The sequence below is a fragment of the Oncorhynchus kisutch genome, linkage group LG13 (genome assembly GCF_002021735.2).
Source record: "Oncorhynchus kisutch isolate 150728-3 linkage group LG13, Okis_V2, whole genome shotgun sequence".
In the NCBI taxonomy this organism is placed as follows: Eukaryota; Metazoa; Chordata; class Actinopteri; order Salmoniformes; family Salmonidae; genus Oncorhynchus; species Oncorhynchus kisutch.
The window spans coordinates 61,522,713-61,544,233 of record NC_034186.2 but is presented as its reverse complement, the minus strand read 5'-3'; the positions used below and the strand labels follow the sequence as shown (position 1 = coordinate 61,544,233).

Here is a 21,521-nt window from a genome sequence, read left to right as displayed (position 1 = left end):
ATTGCTGCAAAGAAACCACTATTAAAGGACACCAATAATAAGAAGAGACTTGCTTGGGCCAAGAAACACGAGCAATGGACATTAGACCGATGGAAATCTGTCCTTTGGTCTAATGAGTCCAAATTTGAGATTTTTGGTTCTAACCTCTGTGTCTTTGTGAGACGCAGAGTAGGTGAACGGATGATCTCCGCATGTGTGGTTTCCACCGTGAAGCATGGAGGAGGAGGTGTGATGGTGCTTTGCTAGTGACGCTGTCAGTGATGTATTTAGAACTCAGGCACACTTAACCAGCTTGGCTACCACAGCATTCTGCAGCTTAGTGGGACTATCTTTGTTAGTGGGACTATTTGTGGGACTATTTGTTTTTCAGCAGGACAATGACCCAACATCATTCCAGGCTAGTTAGGGGCTATTTGACCAAAAATGACCTGGCCTCCACAATCCCCCGACCTCAACCCAATTGACATGGTTTGGGATGCAGAGTGAAGGAAAAGCAGCCAACAAGTGATCAGCATATGTGGGAATTCTTTCGATAATGTTGGAAAAGAATTCCAGGTGAAGCTGGTTGAGAGAATGCCAATAGTGTGCAAAGCTGTCATCAAAGCAAAAAGGTGGATACTTTGAAGAATCTCAAATATAAAATATATTTTTATTTGTTTAACACTTTATTGGTTACTACATGATTTCATGTGTTGTTTCATAGTTTTGATGTCTTCAATATTATTCTACAATATAGAAAATTGTAAAAATAAAGAAAAACCCTTGAATGAGTAGGTGTGTCCAAACTTTAGACTGGTACTGTATATATATATATATATTAACGATCAGGGTGGTAAATGTTTGGTGTGTTAACTTGAAGAGTGATACAAACAACGAGGTTTAAAATAAATAAATAAAATCACATTTGGACAACCACTGCGCCACCCGGGAGGCCCTATGAACAGCATTTTTACATAGGTATTCCTCTTGTCCAGATGGGATAGGGCCGTGTGCAGTGTGATGGCGATTGCATCATCAGTGGACCTATTGGGGCGGTAAGCAAATTGGAGTGGGTCTAGGGCATCAGGTAAGGTGGAGGGGATATGACTCTGGACCCTGATCTCTCTTTTGAAGAACATATCAAGACCATTTCAAGGACAGCTTTTTTCCATCTACGTAACATTGCAAAAATCAGAAACTTTCTGTCACTTCTAGGTTAGACTACTGCAATGCTCTACTTTCCGGCTACCCGGATAAAGCACTAAATAATCTTCAGTTAGTGTTAATCCTGACTAGAACCAAAACATTTGATCATATTACTCCAGTGCTAGCCTCCCTACACTGGCTTCCTGTCAAAGCAAGGGCTGATTTCAAGGTTTTACTGCTAACCTACAAAGCATTACATGGGCTTGCTCCTACCTATCTCTCTGATTTGGTCCTGCCGTACATACCTATACGTACGCTACGGTCACAAGACGCAGGCCTCCTAATTGTCCCTAGAATTTCTAAGCAAACAGCTGGAGGCAGGGCTTTCTCCTATAGAGCTCCATTTTTATGGAACGGTCTGCCTACCCATGTCAGAGACGCAAACTCGGTCTCAACCTTTAAGTCTTTACTGAAGACTCATCTCTTCAGTGGGTCATATGATTGAGTGTAGTCTGGCCCAGGAGTGGGAAGGTGAACGGAAAGGCTCTGGAGCAACGAACCGCCCTTGCTGTCTCTGCCTGGCCGGTTCCCCTCTTTCCACTGGGATTCTCTGCCTCTAACCCTATTACAGGGGCTCTCTCATGCCGTCCCTGGAGGGGGTGCGTCACCTGAGTGGGTTGATTCACTGTTGTGGTCATCCTGTCTGGGTTGGCGCCCCCCCCCCCCCCCCTTGGGTTGTGCCGTGGCGGAGATCTTTGTGGGCTATACTCAGCCTTGTCTCAGGATGGTAGGTTGGTGGTTGAAGATATCCCTCTAGTGGTGTGGGGGCTGTGCTTTGGCAAAGTGGGTGGGGTTATATCCTTCCTGTTTGGCCCTGTCCGGGGGTGTCCTCGGATGGGGCCACAGTGTCTCCTGACCCCTCCTGTCTCAGCCTCCAGTATTTATGCTGCAGTAGTTTATGTGTCGGGGGGCTGGGGTCAGTTTGTTATATCTGGAGTACTTCTCCTGTCCTATTCGGTGTCCTGTGTGAATCTAAGTGTGCGTTCTCTAATTCTCTCCTTCTCTCTTTCTTTCTCTCTCTCGGAGGACCTGAGCCCTAGGACCATGCCCCAGGACTACCTGACATGATGACTCCTTGCTGTCCCCAGTCCACCTGGCCATGCTGCTGTTCCAGTTTCAACTGACCTGAGCCCTAGGACCATGCCCCAGGACTACCTGACATGATGACTCCTTGCTGTCCCCAGTCTACCTGGCCATGCTGCTGCTCCAGTTTCAACTTCCACCTGACTGTGCTGCTGCTCTAGTTTCAACTGTTCTGCCTTATTATTATTCGACCATGCTGGTCATTTATGAACATTGAACATCTTGACCATGTTCTGTTATAATCTCCACCCGGCACAGCCAGAAGAGGACTGGCCACCCCACATAGCCTGGTTCCTCTCTAGGTTTCTTCCTAGGTATTGGCCTTTCTAGGGAGTTTTTCCTAGCCACCGTGCTTCTCCACCTGCATTGCTTGCTGTTTGGGGTTTTAGGCTGGGTTTCTGTACAGCACTTTGAGATATCAGCTGATGTACGAAGGGCTATATAAATAAATTTGATTTGATTTGATTTGATTTGATTTATGGTCACAAGACGCAGGCCTCCTAATTGTCCCTAGAATTTCTAAGCAAACAGCTTGAGGCAGGGCTTTCTCCTATAGAGAGAATTTTATGGAATGGTCTGCCTACCCATGTAAGAAACGCAAACTCGGTCTCAACCTTTAAGTCTTTACTGAAGACTCATCTTTTCAGTGGGTCATATGATTGAGTGTAGTCTGGCCCAGGAGTGGGAAGGTGAACGGAAAGGCTCCGGAGCAACGAACCGCCCTTGCTGTCTCTGCCTGGCCAGTTCCCGCTTTCCACCGCTTTCCACTGGATTCGAACATCTTGGCCTTGTTCTGTTATAATCTCCACCCGGCACAGCCAGAAGGGGACTGGCCACCCCACAGCCTGGTTCCTCTCTAGGTTTCTTCCTAGGTTTTGGCCTTTCTAAGGAGTTTTTCCTAGCCACCGTGCTTCTACACCTGCATTGCTTGCTGTTTGGGGTTTTAGGCTGGGTTTCTGTACAGCACTTTGAGATATCAGCTGATGTACGAAGGGCTATATAAATACATTTGATTTGATTTGACTAGTCTCTCAGAGCACTTCGTGATGACAGAAGTGAGTGCAACGGGGCAATAGTCATTTAGTTCAGTTACCTTAGCTTTCTTGGGAACAGGAACAATAGTGGCCATCTTGACGCATGTAGGGACAGCAGACTGGGATAGGGATTGATTGAATATGTCCGTAAACACACCAGCCAGCTGGTCTGCGCCTGCTCTGAGGACGCGGCTGGGGATGGCGTCTGGGCCGGCAGCCTTGCGAGGGTTAATATGTTTAAATGTTTTACTCAGATTGGCCACGGAGAAGGAGAGCCCACAGGCTTTGGTTGTGGGCCGTGTCAGTGGCACTGCATTGTCCTCAAAGCGAGCAAAGAAGTTATTTAATTTGTCTGGGAGTAAGACGTCGATGTCCGTGATGGGGCTGGTTTTCTTTTTGTAATCCGTGATTGACTGTAGACCCTGCCACATACGTCTCGTGTTTGAGCCATTGAATTGCGACTCTACTTTGTCTCTATACTGACACTTTGCTTGTTTGATTGGTTGGAGAGGGGGCTCAGTGATGGCCCAGAGTGAGTCTTGGTGCGTTTTGTAGAGTTAGCAGAGGCGCTAATGTGGTGCATGCCAGTGTGTTTAGTGACAGAAAGTAGTGCCAGAAGAATGGTGCCCACATTTTACATGAGAGAGACACCTGGGGTGGCAGGGTAGCCTATTGGTTAGAGCATTAGACTAGTAACCGGAAGGTTGCAGGTTCAAATCCCTGAGCTGACAAGGTACAAATCTGTCATTTTGCCCCTGAACAGGCAGTTAACCCACTGTTCCTAGGCCGTCATTGAAAATAAGAATTTGTTATTAATTGAGTTGCCTAGTTAAATAAAGGTAAAAAAAAAAAAAGAGATGTGTTTCCATTTACACTTGGACACTAGCCAGTGTGGTCCAAGTGTAGTGTGTTGTTGGAGATAATGATACATGTCTGTCTCATCAGTAGCCTAGCTGAATAGAGTGCACATTAATCATCATCTCTCTGTACATTCAATGCAGGGTCGGGAAAGGTGTGCTTTTGAGTCAGTAAAACATGTCTTTCTATCAGCCACTGGGGGGTGCTCTGGGATTTCCCTCCTCTTACCCCAACAGTCTCAGCCAGTAGAGATGGGCTTTGTGTCAACAAGAGAGGATGGATACATGTATATTTAGAAGTGAAAGATTGAGTTATGATTATGTTATGGGGTGATTTGACCTTTCATCCTAAAGTCGACAATCTACAATTTCTTCATTCTCAAGAGGGCAGCTCAAAGAAACACTGAACATTCTTCAGATGTAACACTTGAACAAACCCGTGCATAGTACCGTGTTACAATCTAGTCAGAGGACACTGAAGTAAATAATGTTGACTTTCCAAATTAAGAAAAAGATACTTAAATGATTTGTGAATGAACCGTAACTTGTTGACAATAATTTTTGTTGAAGCGATGTTGTTTGACTCTCTTCTGTTATTCTTTATTGTGCACGGTGTAACTTTGTCTGTTATTGTTTATAGTGCTAGGTGAAACGTTGTCTGTTATTGTTTATAGTGTAGGTGTAACTTTGTCTGTTATTGTTTATAGTGTAGGTGTAACTTTGTCTGTTATTGTTTATAGTGTAGGTGAAACGTTGTCTGTTATTGTTTATACTGCTAGGTGAAATGTTGTCTGTTATTGTTTATAGTGTAGGTGAAACGTTGTCTGTTATTGTTTATAGTGTAGGTGAAACATTGTCTGTTATTGTTTATAGTGTAGGTGTAACGTTGTCTGTTATTGTTTATAGTGTAGGTGAAACGTTGTCTGTTATTGTTTATATTGCTAGGTGAAACGTTGTCTGTTATTGTTTATAGTGCTAGGTGAAACGTTGTCTGTTATTGTTTATAGTGCTAGGTGAAACGTTGTCTGTTATTGTTTATAATGCTAGGTGAAACGTTGTCTGTTATTGTTTATAGTGTAGGTGAAACGTTGTCTGTTATTGTTTATAGTGCTAGGCGAAACGTTGTCTGTTATTGTTTATAGTGCTAGGTGAAACGTTGTCTGTTATTGTTTATAGTGCTAGGTGAAACGTTGTCTGTTATTGTTTATAGTGTAGGTGAAACGTTGTCTGTTATTGTTTATAGTGCTAGGTGAAACGTTGTCTGTTATTGTTTATATTGCTAGGTGAAACGTTGTCTGTTATTGTTTATAGTGCTAGGTGAAACGTTGTCTGTTATTGTTTATAGTGCTAGGTGAAACGTTGGGCGCCCAAAGAGGACACAGAGAACGGCAAAGTTCGCTGGAGATGTACTGTTGAGGCCCTTTGCTAGGAGCTGAAAGGAATGAAGTAAGTCAAGGGTATATGTTACTGTCTAGTGTATTGAGATATTCAAAGAGATTCTCCGGTACTTTTTGAATATTTTTTTGCCAGTAGTTCTGAAAGTATCACTCACGAGCCAAAAGTGGACCCCGAAAATTGCGTACCATGTCACATTGTATGTGCAGATATGTGCACCACGTCATTGTTCTCTCTCTCTCACTCTGCTGTGTGTGCATCTTGCTAGCTGTCATTCAAATGGCGATGGCCCACATGGGGGGAAAAGGGCGGCGTAAAGCTACCATAAAACAGTCGCTTTGAAACTAGAGATTTCATGGCTAATGGAGGTAAGATGGTAGTTCTGCTCTTAGATTATGCATGTATGATCTACACATTGACACATCCAACCCAAAGCGGGAGGTTTGAAAAATACTTCCTAGTCCCCAATGTTCTGGAGCATGTCTTTAAATGCATTCTACATAAAGATTGATCTTATTAGCTGTCACAGTTCTGTACAACTCTAGTTATGGTCCTGATGGAAAGCGATGGAAACACTATAACACTTCAGTTTATACATGATGTGTGATTCATTGCATAAAAATAAATAACACGGGGAGACATTTTGGGGGTGATATATATATATATATATATATTTCTTATGGTTTACAAATAACATATATTTTGAAGCGTCAGATAATACATTACACATGATCATTTTCAGAGCAGAAATAAATATATTGCACTTAGAAAATCAACAAAACAAATCTTGTTAGATGTCATCCTGTATATTTAGATTACACTTAAAGTAATAATAAAAACACAACAAAAACATGACAAAATCCTTGCAGATCTATTTCCCATGGCGTACGTTGAGTGTGCGTACACATAGTTCAAAATGGAAAGTTGAAAGTTACAATCCCCCCCTTCTACCAAGACTTGGTGAGATTGGCAGACTGCCTACACAAGGACATATTCATAGATGGGGAGTGAAGTCCAGATGTAGGCTATAGATTGAAGAGAACACCAGTTGAAGACCTTTGTTAGAGTTCTTATGTGAAATTGTTTAACATTGAAAACACTTGCCTCTTTCAACTGAACGCCTTAGAGTTAGTGCTCTCACTGGCAATCATCATCTCTGATAGCACCTAAAGCCTCCATGCATTGTGTAGGCTACTGAGAGTTGTCTACTGAGAGTTGTCCTACAACACGTTTTCAACTAAAAACATCCTGCAAAACTGATTCCAACTTCAAACCTGCTGACTGCTTGTGGACACAAGGTATGCAAGTGGTGAGTGTGTCAACAGTAATGTAAGCTAAATGCAGAGTTAGTGCCCACAATAATATTGTGTTAATTGTAGCCTAATTTATGTGTGTTTTTTGGCTCCATGTGATTGGTTTGTTCAGTATAACGAAATTGAGAGACTCAGCGTTGAAAACAAAACCAACAATTAAATACTGTATTAGACCTTCACTTCCATCCAAGTTTGTCCCATTTTGCCCCAAAAAGAGAAATCTTCATACTAAAAATAATTGTCAGGATGTCTTAGCTGTGAATTAGAGGTTTACAAAGTTGCCTTAGTTGTAATTTTCTTGACAAAATCGGTGTTACGGTGGTAACAAACTGTATGAGACATCATTGAGTGGATGAATCAATCTGCAATTATTCTTTTTTTGAGAGGAGTGGCACTACAAAGGACCCGATGCATACACTGTATGTTTTGTGTCACTAGCTTAGCTTCTGTGTCATGTTGGTTAGAAGGGACTAGCTGATAAATCGCCAATGGTGTGACGACCACCCTCCTCTAAGGGGAGGCACCACTGAGTCATTATTTACAGGTGTGGACTTTCTCCCAGAGTGCTGTAGTGTCGACACAGCCTGAGGCAGACATAGATCAGGCTACAGTAATCAGGCTACAGTAATCAGGCTACAGTAATCAGGCTTCAGTAATCAGGCTACAGTAATCAGACTACAGTAATTAGGCTACAGTAATCAGGCTACAGTAATCAGGCTACAGTAATCAGGCTATAGTGTGGCGCCAGAGCTTAGGTATTGGTTAGGTGGTGAATCAAGCTTCAGGCCAATACAACAAGAGAAAGTCCATCTTTGCCTTTCAGGGCAGCAGAGTTTGCTGGTTTTCTCTTCCTCTTGGTACTTCATTTATACATTACTGATTTGCCATTGATTGGTTAGAGAAGACAATCCGCTGGTGTTGGGGATACGTTATGACGTAGCGTGATTTTAGCGCTCTGGGACATCGCTTAGAGAGGTCCTCCAAAGGTCTTCTAGGGCCCATCCACATGTGAGACATGAACAAACATCACTTTCCATTGACCACACAAATCAAATACATGTACATGTTTTACTCATTGGATGTAGTACACACAAACATTATGAGGTGAATATAAGCTTTTTGGATGACATAGAAAACTGAAAAAGTAGTTTGAGACCTGGTTGGGGTGAGGATCTTTTTAAACAAATGTTTTCTGTGTTATCTTTTGCAAACAGCATGCTTCCTATGATATGGCACATTCATCTTATAGTTTGTGTCCTGTGCTAATGCACAGTGTGTTTGTGTGTGTTTGTGTAGTGTGTGTGTGTGTGTGTGTGTGTGTGTGTGTGTGTGTGTGTGTGTGTGTGTGTGTGTGTGTGTGTGTGTGTGTGTGTGTGCATCGGTTAGCTTCTGTGTGAGAACTAACTCTGTGTTTGTGTAGTGTGTGTGTGTGTGTGTGCATCTTTATGTACTGCTATCAAACGTGATCATCTTCCATTGTAACTTCTTCACAGTACACATGGCTGGCTTTTTAGATGGGAAATGAACAATTGGCTTCTCTCTGTCTCTAGGGCATCTATGCGCACAAATCTGACTACCATGGCAACAGCCAACCTGACTGGAGGAGGCTATAGTATTCTGCCTGCAGAGGAAGCTTAACATAGTTTGAGGTCAAGCAGGAGAGGAGAGATGTTGCCTCTACCCTCCCTGTGAGTTTTGGTCAGCAAGCAGGGGGAATGCTTTGACTCAGTCTAAAATGGCTGCCATTCCTCCATGCCCCAGCAGCTGGAGTGAAGATAGTTCTCTTCCGTGGCCACAAGCGGTGCCCAGGATTGGAAGTTGTGCACTCCCGTAAACTTTTGGAGTCCCATATTCTTCATTGTCCTCAGAAGCTGTGAGAGAGCTAACAATTACCACACCCTCTGGTTTTAATGTTCGTAAACCAGACAGTTCACTGGTTCTCCTGTCCATGTTTTTCTGGAGAGTGATCATTGTAACCAACCGTTGGAGGGCAGGGGCAAACGACAGTTATCACAAGCAGACCATGACCTATTTCCCACAACACATCACTGTGCATGGTCATCAGTCCTCAGCATCTTTGTTGTGGATTTTTTTTTTTTATACCTGGATCATCAGTTTTCATATCTGGGTCGTAAATATTCATATGCAGGTCATAAGTGTTCATATCTGGTGTTCATATCAGTCTGTGGGTCTCTGTGTCTGTTCCACCAGGTCCCGTAGGAGTCTGTTTCCTCTCCGGTTCAGCTGTCAGCATGCAGGGCAGCAGCCAGGCAGCCTCTCCAGGTCGTCCAGTCAGTTGCCTCGGCCAGGGGGCTTATTATTTACAAGGACACGGTGGTGACGATGGGTGATGATGCTGAGGCGGACAAATCGGTGAGTCTATCTACTTGTGTGTGGAAGTGTGTCTATAAGCTTAGTTGTAGCTGATGAGGGGCTACCCGGCCAGGCAGTCACCCCAGAGGGAGTCATACAAAAGGGGTCATGACGGTGGAGGAGTGGCGCAGTCCCTGGATGGCAGCATAGGGGCCCTGCTGGAAGTAGTGGTGGTAGCGGGGCATATGGAAGGAGGGGAAGGAGGGCCCGCCGCCCTGCATGGTGCCCGCCAGGGTCGAGTGTGTCAGGGGCATGCCCAGCCGGCTGTAAGGGGGCAGGGAGCCCTGGATGGGGTGGGGCAAGGGGGGGGCCAGGGAGGTGCTGCTGGAGCCCATGGCAGAGAGGGACTGGGGGTGCTGGAAGCCTGAGAAACCAGAGGTGGCAGTGACCCAGGAGCTCAGGGAGAGGTTGTCAGAGGCGGTGAACGCAGAACCTTCGAGTGAGATGGAGAAACACTGTTAGATACCTCTTACTATAATACGGTCATTGACGTTGCACTACATTGACTCAGCGACATTCTAGTGCTCCATTTATGTGAATGACGGTTGTTTGAATTATTTGGTCAAATAATGTGGTAGTAGTGCCACTGAACGACCCTCATTTGGCTCATTAGCATGATGTGCATCTTGTGAAACGTGTGTGATGCCATCATCAGTGTGTGACCAACTCTCTTACCCCTATGTGCGGCGTGGCTGTCATCCCCCAGTGTCTCCTCCTCACCTGCGTAGGTGCGTATTGGTGACCGTGCGTACGAGTGCTTGTGGATCAAACTCTCAACACTTTCCCTGCAGCAAAAACCAAAGAGAAAATCCCAAAATATATCTCTATGTTCACACTTAAACATGTTGATACATTCACACCAAAATATGAAAATATCTTATTCTAATATAAAATGTACATTCAGTCCAATATATACTGTATCTGCATTCACACCAATACCCCAAAACAACTCACCAAGATATATCATGTCTTTGCAGTAACCTATAACCCAAATTATATCTTTTATAGTTACACTGGTGACAGACAATGCTGAATGTACAGTATGTAGACAATAGATACACAACATATCAGCACACACAATATATCTTGCACACAGTCAATATATCTGCACACAGTCAATATATCTGTACACACAGTTAATATATATCTGTGCACACAGTCAATATATCTGCACACAGTCAATATATCTGTACACACAATCAATATATCTGTACACACAGTCAATATATCTGTACACACTGTCAATATACCTGTACACATTAGGTACTGTATGTAAAAATAACGAGCCCATAACAGTATAGTTAGAAAGGAAAATGTACGGTCTATAAAATGCCAGTGCAACAAAATCACACATAATGTAGATAAAGATAGAAAAGCCCAGAATAAACAACAACATTTTTCAATAGTTGTGATACCTCTTTGGAGCATAAAAGCAAATATCCTTATTTTCTAAGTATCAAAGTACATAATTAAAGCAGTGTGTGTGTCTTAGTCTTAGTGTGTGTACTCTAACAGAAAGTGCATTAGTTCCTGTGAGTCTTGTCAGACAGCGTCTCAGTGACACAGAGAGGGACAGATATGGTGGTGGTGGAGGAGGAAGGGTCGGTTGGACAGGAGTGGTCTGCATCACAAGAGCCATGCGTCCACATTAGCTCCCCAATTAGGTTAGGAAAGTGCAATATCTGTCAGCGGTGCAGTACAAATGTGTGTGTTTTTATCAGCTCTGGCCTGTCCGGCACAGAGGCCACAGTAGGCCACGACGCAGGGGGCTGGTTTCAATCAGTCACAGCAGCCAATCAAATTACACTGTGTTTTAGTGCAGTGGCTGACTCCAGACTAATGTGATTTCTGCAGCTCCCTGAAGATCAATTGATCAGATCTAATTCACAGCCCTCAAAAAGAGAAAGCCAGAAAGGGGGAGTCGGTTGTCTGGCTGTCTCTTGGCAGTCTTTGACTTTGCTTGTTTGGTTGGGAAATGGCCTGGGATGGTCTGATTTATCAGCTGATTTTGGCAATAGTGCTGGAATTGGTCAATCTAAAAAAAAAAGTGTGTTTGTTTGGCTGTAGGTCATAAAATCCTTTGGATTGGAGTGTGTGTGTGTGTGTGTGTGTGTGTGTGTGTGTGTGTGTGTGTGTGTGTGTGTGTGTGTGTGTGTGTGTGTGTGTGTGTGTGTGTGTGTGTGTGTGTGTGTGTGTGTGTGTGTGTGTGTGTGTGTGTGTGTGTTAGCCAGAAGTTTATAGTAGGGTGGGTTGGCATTGCACCCGGGGAAGTCACTCAGATAACCACAAGATATCTATAGAAGCAACAATTTCAGACGATTACTGGCATTGAAATAAAAACCAACACTATACAGTAACACAGTCCTCTGTCTAGTTGTAAAACAAATTCAATGTCCTCTCTCCTCCTTTTTCTCTCAATTTCTCTGTAACATACACACACTTATGCAAAACTGTACCCACACACACACACATGCATACCCCCCTTTCACACACACACACACACACACACACACACACACACACACACACACACACACACGCACGCACACACACACACACACACACACACACACACACACACACACACACACACACTCACACACACACACACACACACACACACACACACACACACACACACACACACACACACACACACACACACACACAACCCAGCATGTGCACTTGCTAATGAGTATATAGCTCCATAGCTCCTAATGCGACTACTCTCTCCCAGTTCCATTCCCTTGTTCATCTTATCCGCGCCGGACAGAAATAAACAAACAGGCAAAGACATCAAATTCCCTGTACCTCTCCATGTCCGTCAGTCGGGAGGAGTCTCGGAAGCCTTTCGCAAACGGGTTGCTGTCGATCTTCAGCTTGGTTATCTGGAAAGAAAGAGGCCCACAAACAGATTAGATGCTATTTTCTCTTTTCTCTCTGTCTCAGACTCTTATCCCTCTCCCTTTCTGTCTGTCTCGCTCTCTCTATCTTTTTCCATGGGATAGCCAGACTAAACACACAAAGGGAGTCAGGGATAACCTGGGTGGCAGAACTGGCTTTAGGCAGAACTGAACACACTCCCTATGCATGTTGTCTGTAAAACAGCCACACAACCCCCTATATTCAACATATTGTCTCTACCCATAAACACTATCCAGCAACAGAGCACATCCTCCCTGGTGACCCCTGGGTCACGTTCACTAGGCACCATACGGAAGAAAGGAGGAGGGAGTAACTGTAGTCAAATACGAAACGCTTGTCTTGGTTTTCAGTTATGTGCATTAATAAATAAGATCCTGGTATAGAACAGTTGAGTAGTGATTTACTGCTCACCAGCTGGTTCTGGTAGGCTGTGACCGCGGTAAAGACAGTCTCTGTGAAAACGAAGGTGCGGAACTCCTCGGACTTGAGGTTGAGAAGGGAGGCGGTGTGGTCCTTCTTCTTGATGATGTGGACCCGGGGCTGGTACTTATGCATGGAGTTTAGTATGATCTATAGGGACACAGAGAAGGCAAAACACTGGGTTAGATAGAGAATGAGAGTGAGATGTGGAGTGAGATGACAGGAAGTAGAAAGAGAGAGCATGGTGATAGATGAGGCAAGGTGATCGAGTGAGAGAGGATGACTGGGGTGGCAGTAGAGAGGAGTGTGGAAAGATAAACATGTTAACAGCATGCGGTCTGAGACACATTTTGCTCAGCTCTTAGCTGTTCTGCTTGATCTCAATCTTCTGTGAAGATGACGCTGCAGTGGATAGCAGCCGTCTTATGGGTTACTGACCAATTCTGCTATTTATTTTTATTTTTTATGCTGATCATATCTTTTTTGGAACATAATGTCTCCGACATCACTTTCTATGACAACAAAAAGCTTCTGGACATCAGAACAGCTATCACTAATCTCAACCTGGACAGAAATGTCTACTTCTACGAGTCGGCAGCTCTGGACACGTTGCTTCCTACGGACCAGGCCCTACTCCCCGGGAATCAAAAGAGGAAGCGGCGGCAGAGAGGCAGCAGAGCCGACATCCCGACGAGACTGTCGGCGAGCAAATAGATCGCCATTGCAATCTGTTCTATTGGCAAACATGTAATCACTGGAGAAGAAACTGGATGAGCTCTGTTTGAGACTATCCTATCAACGGGACCTGAAAAACTGTAATATCCTACGTTTCTCAGAGTCGTGGCTGAACGAGGACATGGATTTACATCTCACTGTTTTTTTTATGCATCGTCAAGACCGGATGGCAGACTCAGGTAAGAAGAAGGGAGGAGGGTTTGTCTCTTTATTAACAACAGCTGGTGCACGTTCTCTAATGTTAAGGAAGACTCAAGTTTTTGCTCTCCTGAGTTAGAATACCTCATGATAAGTTTGTGGCGAAATCTGCTCGGAGCCTTCACCGTGCGCTGCCACTTTAAGAGTCCATGAGCAGTAAGGAAGGAGGAAATAAAGAGAGCTCGTTCAGCTCTTTGGGGAGGGGCTTTTGGGTGGCGCGACAGTTTGATTGTGTGTGCTGTGCTGCAGAAGTTTTGTTTGTTTTCAGCGTGTGTAGTTTATAGACCATACTTTCATCTATATTTTTCGTAGCTGTCTATTTACCACCACAAACCGATGCTGGCACTAAGACAACACTCAACAAGCTGCATATGGTTATAATCAAATAAGAAATGCACATTCAGAGGCAGAGTTTCTCGTGGTCGGTGATTTTACAGCAGGGAAACTGAAATCCATTTGACATTTTTACCAGCATGTCACTTGTGGAACTTTAGGTGACAACTTTAGATCAACTTTATTCTACACACAGAAATGCTTATAAGGCCCTCCCTTTGGCAAATCAGACCATAACTCTATCCTCCTGCTTACATGCAAAAACACAAACAGGAAGTACCTGCCTGGGACTCTACCCACACACTTACACATACTTACACTGACACCCCAACACACACATACACACACTACATATGCCCACACACACGTAACATGTGTACACATGCATACTGACACCACACACACTCAAACTTAAACACCACATACACTGCTGCTGCAGCTCAGTTAATTATCTATCCTGTTGGCTATTCACTTTACCCCTACCTACAGTGCATTTGAAAAATATTCAGAGCCCTTCACTTTTTCCACATTTTGTTATGTTACAGTCTGATTCATTTTTTCCCCTCATCAATCTACACACAATACCCCATAATGATGAAGCAAAAAACAGGTTTTTAGACATTTTTGAAAATTAATAACAAATAAAAAACAGAAATACCTTATTTACGTAAGATTTCAGACCCTTTGCTATGAGACTTGAAATTGAGCTCCTGTTGCCTCCTGGTGCATCCTGTTTCCATTGATCATCCTTGAGATATTTCTACAACTTGATTGGAGTCCACCTGTGGTAAATTCAATTGAGTGGACATGATTTGGAAAGGCACACACACCTGTCTATATAAGGTCCCACAGTTGACAGTGCATGTCAGAGCAAAAACCAAGCCATGAGGTCGAAGGAATTGTCCGTAGAGCTCAGAGACAGGATTGTGTCGAGGCACAGATCTGGGGAAGGGTACCAAAATATTTTGCAGTGTTGAAGGTTGGCAGGTAGCCTAATGGTTAGAGCGTTGGGCCAGTAACCGAAAGGTTGCTAGATTGAATCCCCGAGCTGACAAGGTAAAAATCTGTTGTTCTTCCCCTAAACAAGGCAGTTAACCCACTGTTCCTAGGCTGTCATTGTAAAGAAGAATTTGTTCTTGCCTAGTTAACTTCAGTAAAAATAAAAGGCCCCCAAGAACACAGTGGCCTCCATCATTCTTAAATTGAAGAAGCTTGGAACCACCAAGACTCTTTCTAGAGCTGGCTGCCTGGCCAAACTGAGCAATTGGGGGAGAAGGACCTAGGTCAGGGAGGTGACCAAGAACCCGAAGGTCTCTCTGACAGAGCTCCAGAGTTCCTCTGTGGAGATGGGAGAACATTCCAGAATCACAACCTTCTCTGCAGCACTCCACCAATCACGCCTTAATTGTAGTGGCCAGACGGAAGCCACTCCTCAGTAAAAGGCACATGACCACCTGCTTGGAGTTTGCCAAAAGCACCTAAATAACTCTCAGACCATGAGAAACAAGATTCTCTGTTCTTATGAAACCAAGATTTAACACTTTGGACTGCATGCCAAGCGTCATGTCTGGAGGAAACCTGACATCATCCCTACAGTGAAGGTGCTGTGGGGATGTTTTTCAGGGATGTTTTTCATTGGCAGGGACTGGGAGACTAGTCAGGATCGAGGGAAAGATGAGGGGAGCAAACCTTCTCCAGAGCGCTCCGGACATCAGACTGGGGCGAAGGTTCACCTTCCAACAGCACAACGACCCTAATCAGACAACGCAGGAGTGGCTTTGGGACAAGTCTCTGAATGTCCTTGCGTGACCCAGCCAGAGCCCGGACTTGAACCCGATCGAACATCTCTGGAGAGACCTGAAAATAGCTGTGCAGCGACGCTCTCCATCCAACCTGACAGAGCTTGAGAGGATCTGCAGAGAAGAATGGGAGAAACTCCCTAAATACAGGTGTGCCAAGCTTGTAGAGTCATATCCAGGAAGACCAGAGGCTGTAATCGCTGCCAAAGGTGCTTCAATAAAGTACTGAGTAAAGGGTCTGAATACTTATGTAAATGTAATATTGTCTTTTTTCCCATACATTTCCTAAAATAAAAATAAAAATGTTTTTGCTTTGTCTTTATGGGGCATTGTGTGTAGATTGATGAAGGGGACACACACACTATTTAATACATTGTAGAATAAGGCTGTACCCTTACAACATGTGGAAAAGGTAATGGGGTCTGAATACTTTCCCAATGCACTGTATATCTACATATCTACCTCAATTGCCTCATACCCTTGCACATCAAATCGGTAATGGTACTCCCTGTATATAGCCATGTTATTTTTCCTCATTATTGTTATTCATGTATTTACAGTATTCCAGATTCATGTATTTACAGTATTCCCCATTCATGTATTTACAGTATTCCCCATTCATGTATTTATTCACATCTAGATTCATACTGTATACTGTATGTGAGACTATACTGGGCAAAGGAGATGTGGTATGGTATGTTGTTCTAAGAACTAGGAGTCCCTACCTGCCTTCATCAACATTCAGCTACAATTCTCACAGTTGACACATCTCAACTTGAACTTGTGCATGTATAGGAAGCAATGGGAACAAAACGATTTATTGTTTGAAATATGCAGGCTTATCTCAAGTCAGAATTTCTGTTCCTGAGAATGATGAAACAGAGTGAGCTGTTGAAAGCTGCCTGTTAAAAGCTGCCAGGTGCACTATAACATTTGTGTCTTGTGTCAGTGCAATTTCAAATGACTAGCCTATAAAACGACATTCACTGTCAAGGTTTTCGAAAGGTATTCTATTTGAATGCCAATTATTCGTGCGGTTAAAAGCGTGCACGAATCTCTCTTAAATTCCATATTGGTAACCATTCGAGATATGTTTTAGATCAACAGGAAACATGGTGTGTTTTATCCTATCTAATCAGCTTTATCGGTCTTTACATGCGTCACGAAAATCAAAAACATCGTTCACATTGTTTAGCAAATATATATCTGCTTCTGTCATCATATCGCAATGCTCTCGCCTTTAGGCTTACTCTTTTTATCTATCGAATACCACGGACATGCCCTCGAAATTAAACGTGTTTGTGCATAAATTCAAGGAGACGTTTTTCGCACAACCTGTTGGTTTGGTATGGTGTAGGCTAATCAGTGTATGATGTTTGCCTAATACTGTTAATAATGTAAATGAATGGTGTTGCATGGGACACATATTCCATTATTGTTATCGTTTCTGCACTATAGGCTGAGATTTCTTTAGTTTAGCACGTGTTTCTGCTTATCCTTAAAATGTACGCCCTGCCCTATTCATTTCCCTTACCGAAAAAAAACATGATTTCAATATAAAGAAAAGATTAATTGAAATTATAAAATGTAACTGGATATTCACAGGTGAAACAAAGAAACTTGTGGATTTTGAATCCAACACGTCTCCGATTTACAGTTAAGAACATTTCATTTCCCAATAACATGTGAAAGAGATTTGGGAAAAATGATATCCCATGAGAAAATTCCACGAGATTTTATGGAAAGTTTACAGAGCAATTCATTCATCAATCATCGTATGTTTATTTATTTAAACCGTTATAATCCCATCTAAACACAATTCCCATACATCTTTTAGAAATATCCCCCAAATTATGATTTTCATTTGTCAATATTGTTTACACTTTGAGATAATATTTTTTAATCCAATATTGAACGGGGAAACTCTCCACAAGTCCTTGATCAGTTCTAAAATGAGGATAGCCTGTTTGGGAGTTTTCTCAGGTTAGGCTATACAGCCTTCTAGTGATTTCATGTTTCAGTTCATGTCAGAAATAACATAAATCTGCTTCACTGTTTCAATACCAATGACAAATCAATAACATACGTGTCCATGTTGGTCCAGTTCGTTGTTGGTGAGCTTTACTTTCTCGAAAGACACCATTTGTTTGAGCAGCTGTTCCCCAGTGAAAGGAGAGTCAGGGTGCACGTATAACCTGCAATATAAATACAATATGTATATTAAAATACATTTTACAATTGAAAAGGTCTATGCAAACACAGAAAAACCTATTATCATGCTATTCAAAATCAAAAGGGTCGATTTGTTCCAATGCAGACATTTGTCAGTCAAGATTTTTTTTAAATACTTCAAACATGTATTTATCTAAGCCATATAGTGTATTTGCTATCCATATACCAATAATTAGCGTCATTTCCTACTACCACATACCATTTTGTGAATGCTTTTGACATGAAGACTCGTGCATAAAAGCCTCTCAGTACCGAAAGACGAGTGTAAAAAAAGTCACCCACCTTGCAGGCAGGGGAGGGTCCGCCTTGCCCGCCACGAGCCAGGACGACCTGTGGTAGGCGTATCGGTAGCGTTTGTTGTCGACCGGAACAATGTCCATCAGCACGATGTATTTGGCGTCCGGGTCCACCCCGGAGAAGGACACACGGATGGTGGGGAACATTCTTCTGTTGGTGGAGAAGAGAGACGGTAAACACAACGACGAGACAAACCCACGCCAACCATTTTCGCAGAGAGGAAAATATTTACTCAAACCTTTGCTCCAAGTAAAATATAAAACGATGAGAGTCATATTTCACTGAATTAATTTGTCCATAAATATGATCAATGGCTCCCGTTTTGTATGAGGTTTATGTGTTTCCTGTATCTGTAGGCTATTTGATTAAACATGTTTTTAGCGTGAGGCATATTCCCTATATATTTTTTAATAGATATTCATGGCAGGGAGAATATTTGCCTACAATATATTTTGAACAGCATTACGTTTTTCTAGGAAAATTATTTTGCCTAAATGATGTTAATATTTATACAAATGTTTTTATTTCTCAACATTTAGAATGGTAAATCGATTACATAATTACCCTTAGACTATAAAAATGTCCACGCATGGGAGGTGCGCTACAATGATTTGTGGTGCAATTATCGCACAGTTTACCTATGTAAATAAACAGAATATCTCTGCCGAAATTAGTCTTATTATAGGCTACATATTAATTGAAAAAAAATATTAAATGAGCCTGCAAAATACAAAACAGAACATCCAATTACCCAATGCTTAATATGACATGGGTAATCCGATTAATAGGTTAATAACGGTATTATAAAATGTAGCTTTAGTTTGCTTCTCAGGCTATAATTGTCGTTCACATTTAAAAAGTAAAATAGGCCTACGTGGTTGTCGATAATATAGGATTCGATAATATAATATTTTGTAGTGAGAAATGTAAGTTTACCTTCCGGATTTTGTGATGATCATCTCGGTGCCGAGATCATGGAATTTGTCCCAGAGTTCTTTGGTCTCTAAAGTGCAGGAGATTTTGGCCATCTCCTCGCTGGGAACACTGGGAGTGGTGGGGATCAGCGGCTCTGTGCACACTGGAGGCGCGCTCCCGCTGAAATCTCCGAGCCCATCTAGAGAAGACAGCTCTCCCAAACCTTGGTTACAGGAGGACTTCTCCACGAATTGTTCTATGGATGAAAAAACACCATGTTCAAATGCTGGTTTCATTTGTTTATTTTTACTGCAGCTAAAATCTCTCTCTCTCTCTCTCTCTCTCTCTCTCTCTCTATATATATATATATATATATATATATATATATACATATATACACACACATATATACACACACATATATATATATATATGTGTGTGTGAATTTTTACAATGCGTAGCCTGATATATGTTCAAAGCAATGTAAAAACTCATAGGCATAGATGTTTAAAAAATGTCATAAATTGGTTATTATTATTTAGCTTTAAATTAATTAAACACAACTAGCCTAGTAGCCTATAGATATATACATTCCAATACAAGGATTTGCATTCAAATAAATTAAAAACATTATCAATACATGTGAGGGGTATTTGACAAATGCAAGGATATATATTAAAAGTAAGATGAATGTTTGTTCTATTTGCTTTCAATTGAACGACATTAAATTAGCCTACTACACATTTCAAAAGTGCAACTTAATCACAAAAACAACATATTGGTTATTTCAGTAGGCTACAAATGGCCACGCTATTTCGAAGAGATATTCAGTTAAATTCAAAACACTTTTTTTTAAACTCACAATGATATAGTTAACAGCAATGTGGCTAACAGCAATGTCCGTGTTATATTTCTCTGTCAGTAATTGCATACAGGTCTAGTCTACTAACCCATGTCTCCATGAATTCACTGAATGCTAATATTTATTTGACGAAAAGGTTCAATTGTACCTTTTTCTTGGATAAATTCAAAAGTCAACTTGATTGAATCAAATTTTCAGCAACATGTTTGCAATTATCAGCAAGCACCACTACAGCCAACGCAGAATGATATGTCTGGATAGAGAAAATTCTGATATAATGTTGATATCTCTGTTTCATTGGCCCATACACTTTTTGTTGACACTGGATACAATAATCGGTTAATTCAGAGCCTATTCAGTGAACCACAGGCCTACTGAATACATATTTGCGTAGGCCAACATTTGTAAAATACATCAATATTTGTTATGCTCGTACAATATGGGTTTATGTTCGTATATTTTCTTATTTCTTATTGTTGTTGCATTGTCGAGATGGAACCTGCAAGTAAGAATTTCCTTGAATGATGTATATCCATGCGTATCGCGTATATACGACGAATAAAACTTGGAACTGAAACTTTTGCTGACAGTCTATGAACGGGGTTATGCACTGCCTGATTTTTGGACCAACATTTTGTGAAAGGTTATAAAAACATCGTCATGTGAGACATCTTAAATGAAGGTTCTCTGTCATTTCCCCATAGGCCCATAGAACATTATGGCTATAGAAGTAGGCCTACAGACAACCCTTTTTTTCTCCATAGCATAATCGAAGTCAATTGACTTGATTTCAACAATCTAACAAACAATATAGCCAATAAGGAAACTATCGATTGTAGGCTATATTGAAGATGTGACTTATATGTAAGGCACTGTGCGCGATCTGCTTACCAAGTGGCTTGATGGTGTTTTCATCGGTTTCCTTGTCCTTCGTTTTTCCACTTGACATGATAGCGGCTATCGAGAACGCGTTTGCCCTGGAGGAGAGCTGTGGCTTCGGGGAAGAGGTGTACTCCATGGCGAGAGTAGCAGAAGTAAAACGTTCAAAACCGCTCGCGGAGTGAACTCTGTAGATGTATTGGCAGGCTGCACACAAAAACGCTGAAAAAAATGGAAGCTACTTCGACTGATTTTTGAACAGGTATGCTCTTCGTCTATTACAAAACAAAATTAAAACACTCTCCGTTTTTGACTCGTTGAACACATTGTTAAAAACCGACTAATCGTTGTGCGTCTCCACTCCAGTGGCAAAGTCTTCATTGGGACTGTTGAATCTTTGCACTGCTCTTAATTTTTAGCCAACCCCACTCCCCACTCCATCCCTATCGTGTGCAGCCAATCGCCGCCTTAGTGTCGACGTCACATACTGTCCTGCAAACTGAATTGAAGCCCAACAGCCTATTAAAAACACATTTTCTTCCGATTCCGACCATTAGCCCAAATCTAGAGGGAACCTAACCGCGACCCGACACTTCACACATCAAGAGATTGGCTGGACGCACTTTTTTGTTGTTGTTTCTTGATTCGATCAGTTAATGTCGCCCGTTGAGTGATAAGATGATATG

The 21,521-nt window shown here is 42.3% G+C and overlaps 1 protein-coding gene across 3 annotated transcripts; it reads right to left on the bottom strand.

The window, feature by feature from the left end:
• Positions 1-7,144: 7,144 nt before the first annotated feature.
• LOC109901998 (T-box transcription factor 20) lies at positions 7,145-21,218 on the bottom strand. 3 transcript variants are annotated; one of them, XM_031786815.1, is made up of 9 exons: positions 20,848-21,218; positions 19,116-19,350; positions 18,165-18,329; positions 17,737-17,845; positions 12,577-12,735; positions 12,052-12,128; positions 10,195-10,221; positions 9,916-10,025; positions 7,145-9,673 (listed from the first exon to the last, which is right to left on the bottom strand). In XM_031786815.1, exons 1-9 carry the CDS (start codon positions 20,972-20,974, stop codon positions 9,333-9,335), a joined length of 1,350 nt encoding a protein of 449 aa, XP_031642675.1. In that variant the 5' UTR covers positions 20,975-21,218; the 3' UTR covers positions 7,145-9,332. The 3 variants fall into 3 exon arrangements, with proteins under 3 accessions (XP_031642675.1, XP_020353628.1, XP_020353630.1); XM_020498039.2 differs by lacking the exon at positions 10,195-10,221 and having other exon boundaries at positions 9,916-10,028; XM_020498041.2 differs by lacking the exon at positions 10,195-10,221.
• Between the last annotated feature and the right edge of the window lie 303 nt (positions 21,219-21,521).

Coding starts and splice junctions, on each gene's coding strand:
- LOC109901998 (XM_031786815.1), bottom strand. CDS start 20,974: ATGGAGTACACCTCTTCCCCGAAGCCACAGCTCTCCTCCAGGGCAAAC. Junction 19,351..20,847: donor AAACACCATCAAGCCACTTG/GTAAGCAGATCG, acceptor TTTCATCCATAG/AACAATTCGTGGAGAAGTCC. Junction 18,330..19,115: donor ATCATCACAAAATCCGGAAG/GTAAACTTACAT, acceptor CTCCACCAACAG/AAGAATGTTCCCCACCATCC.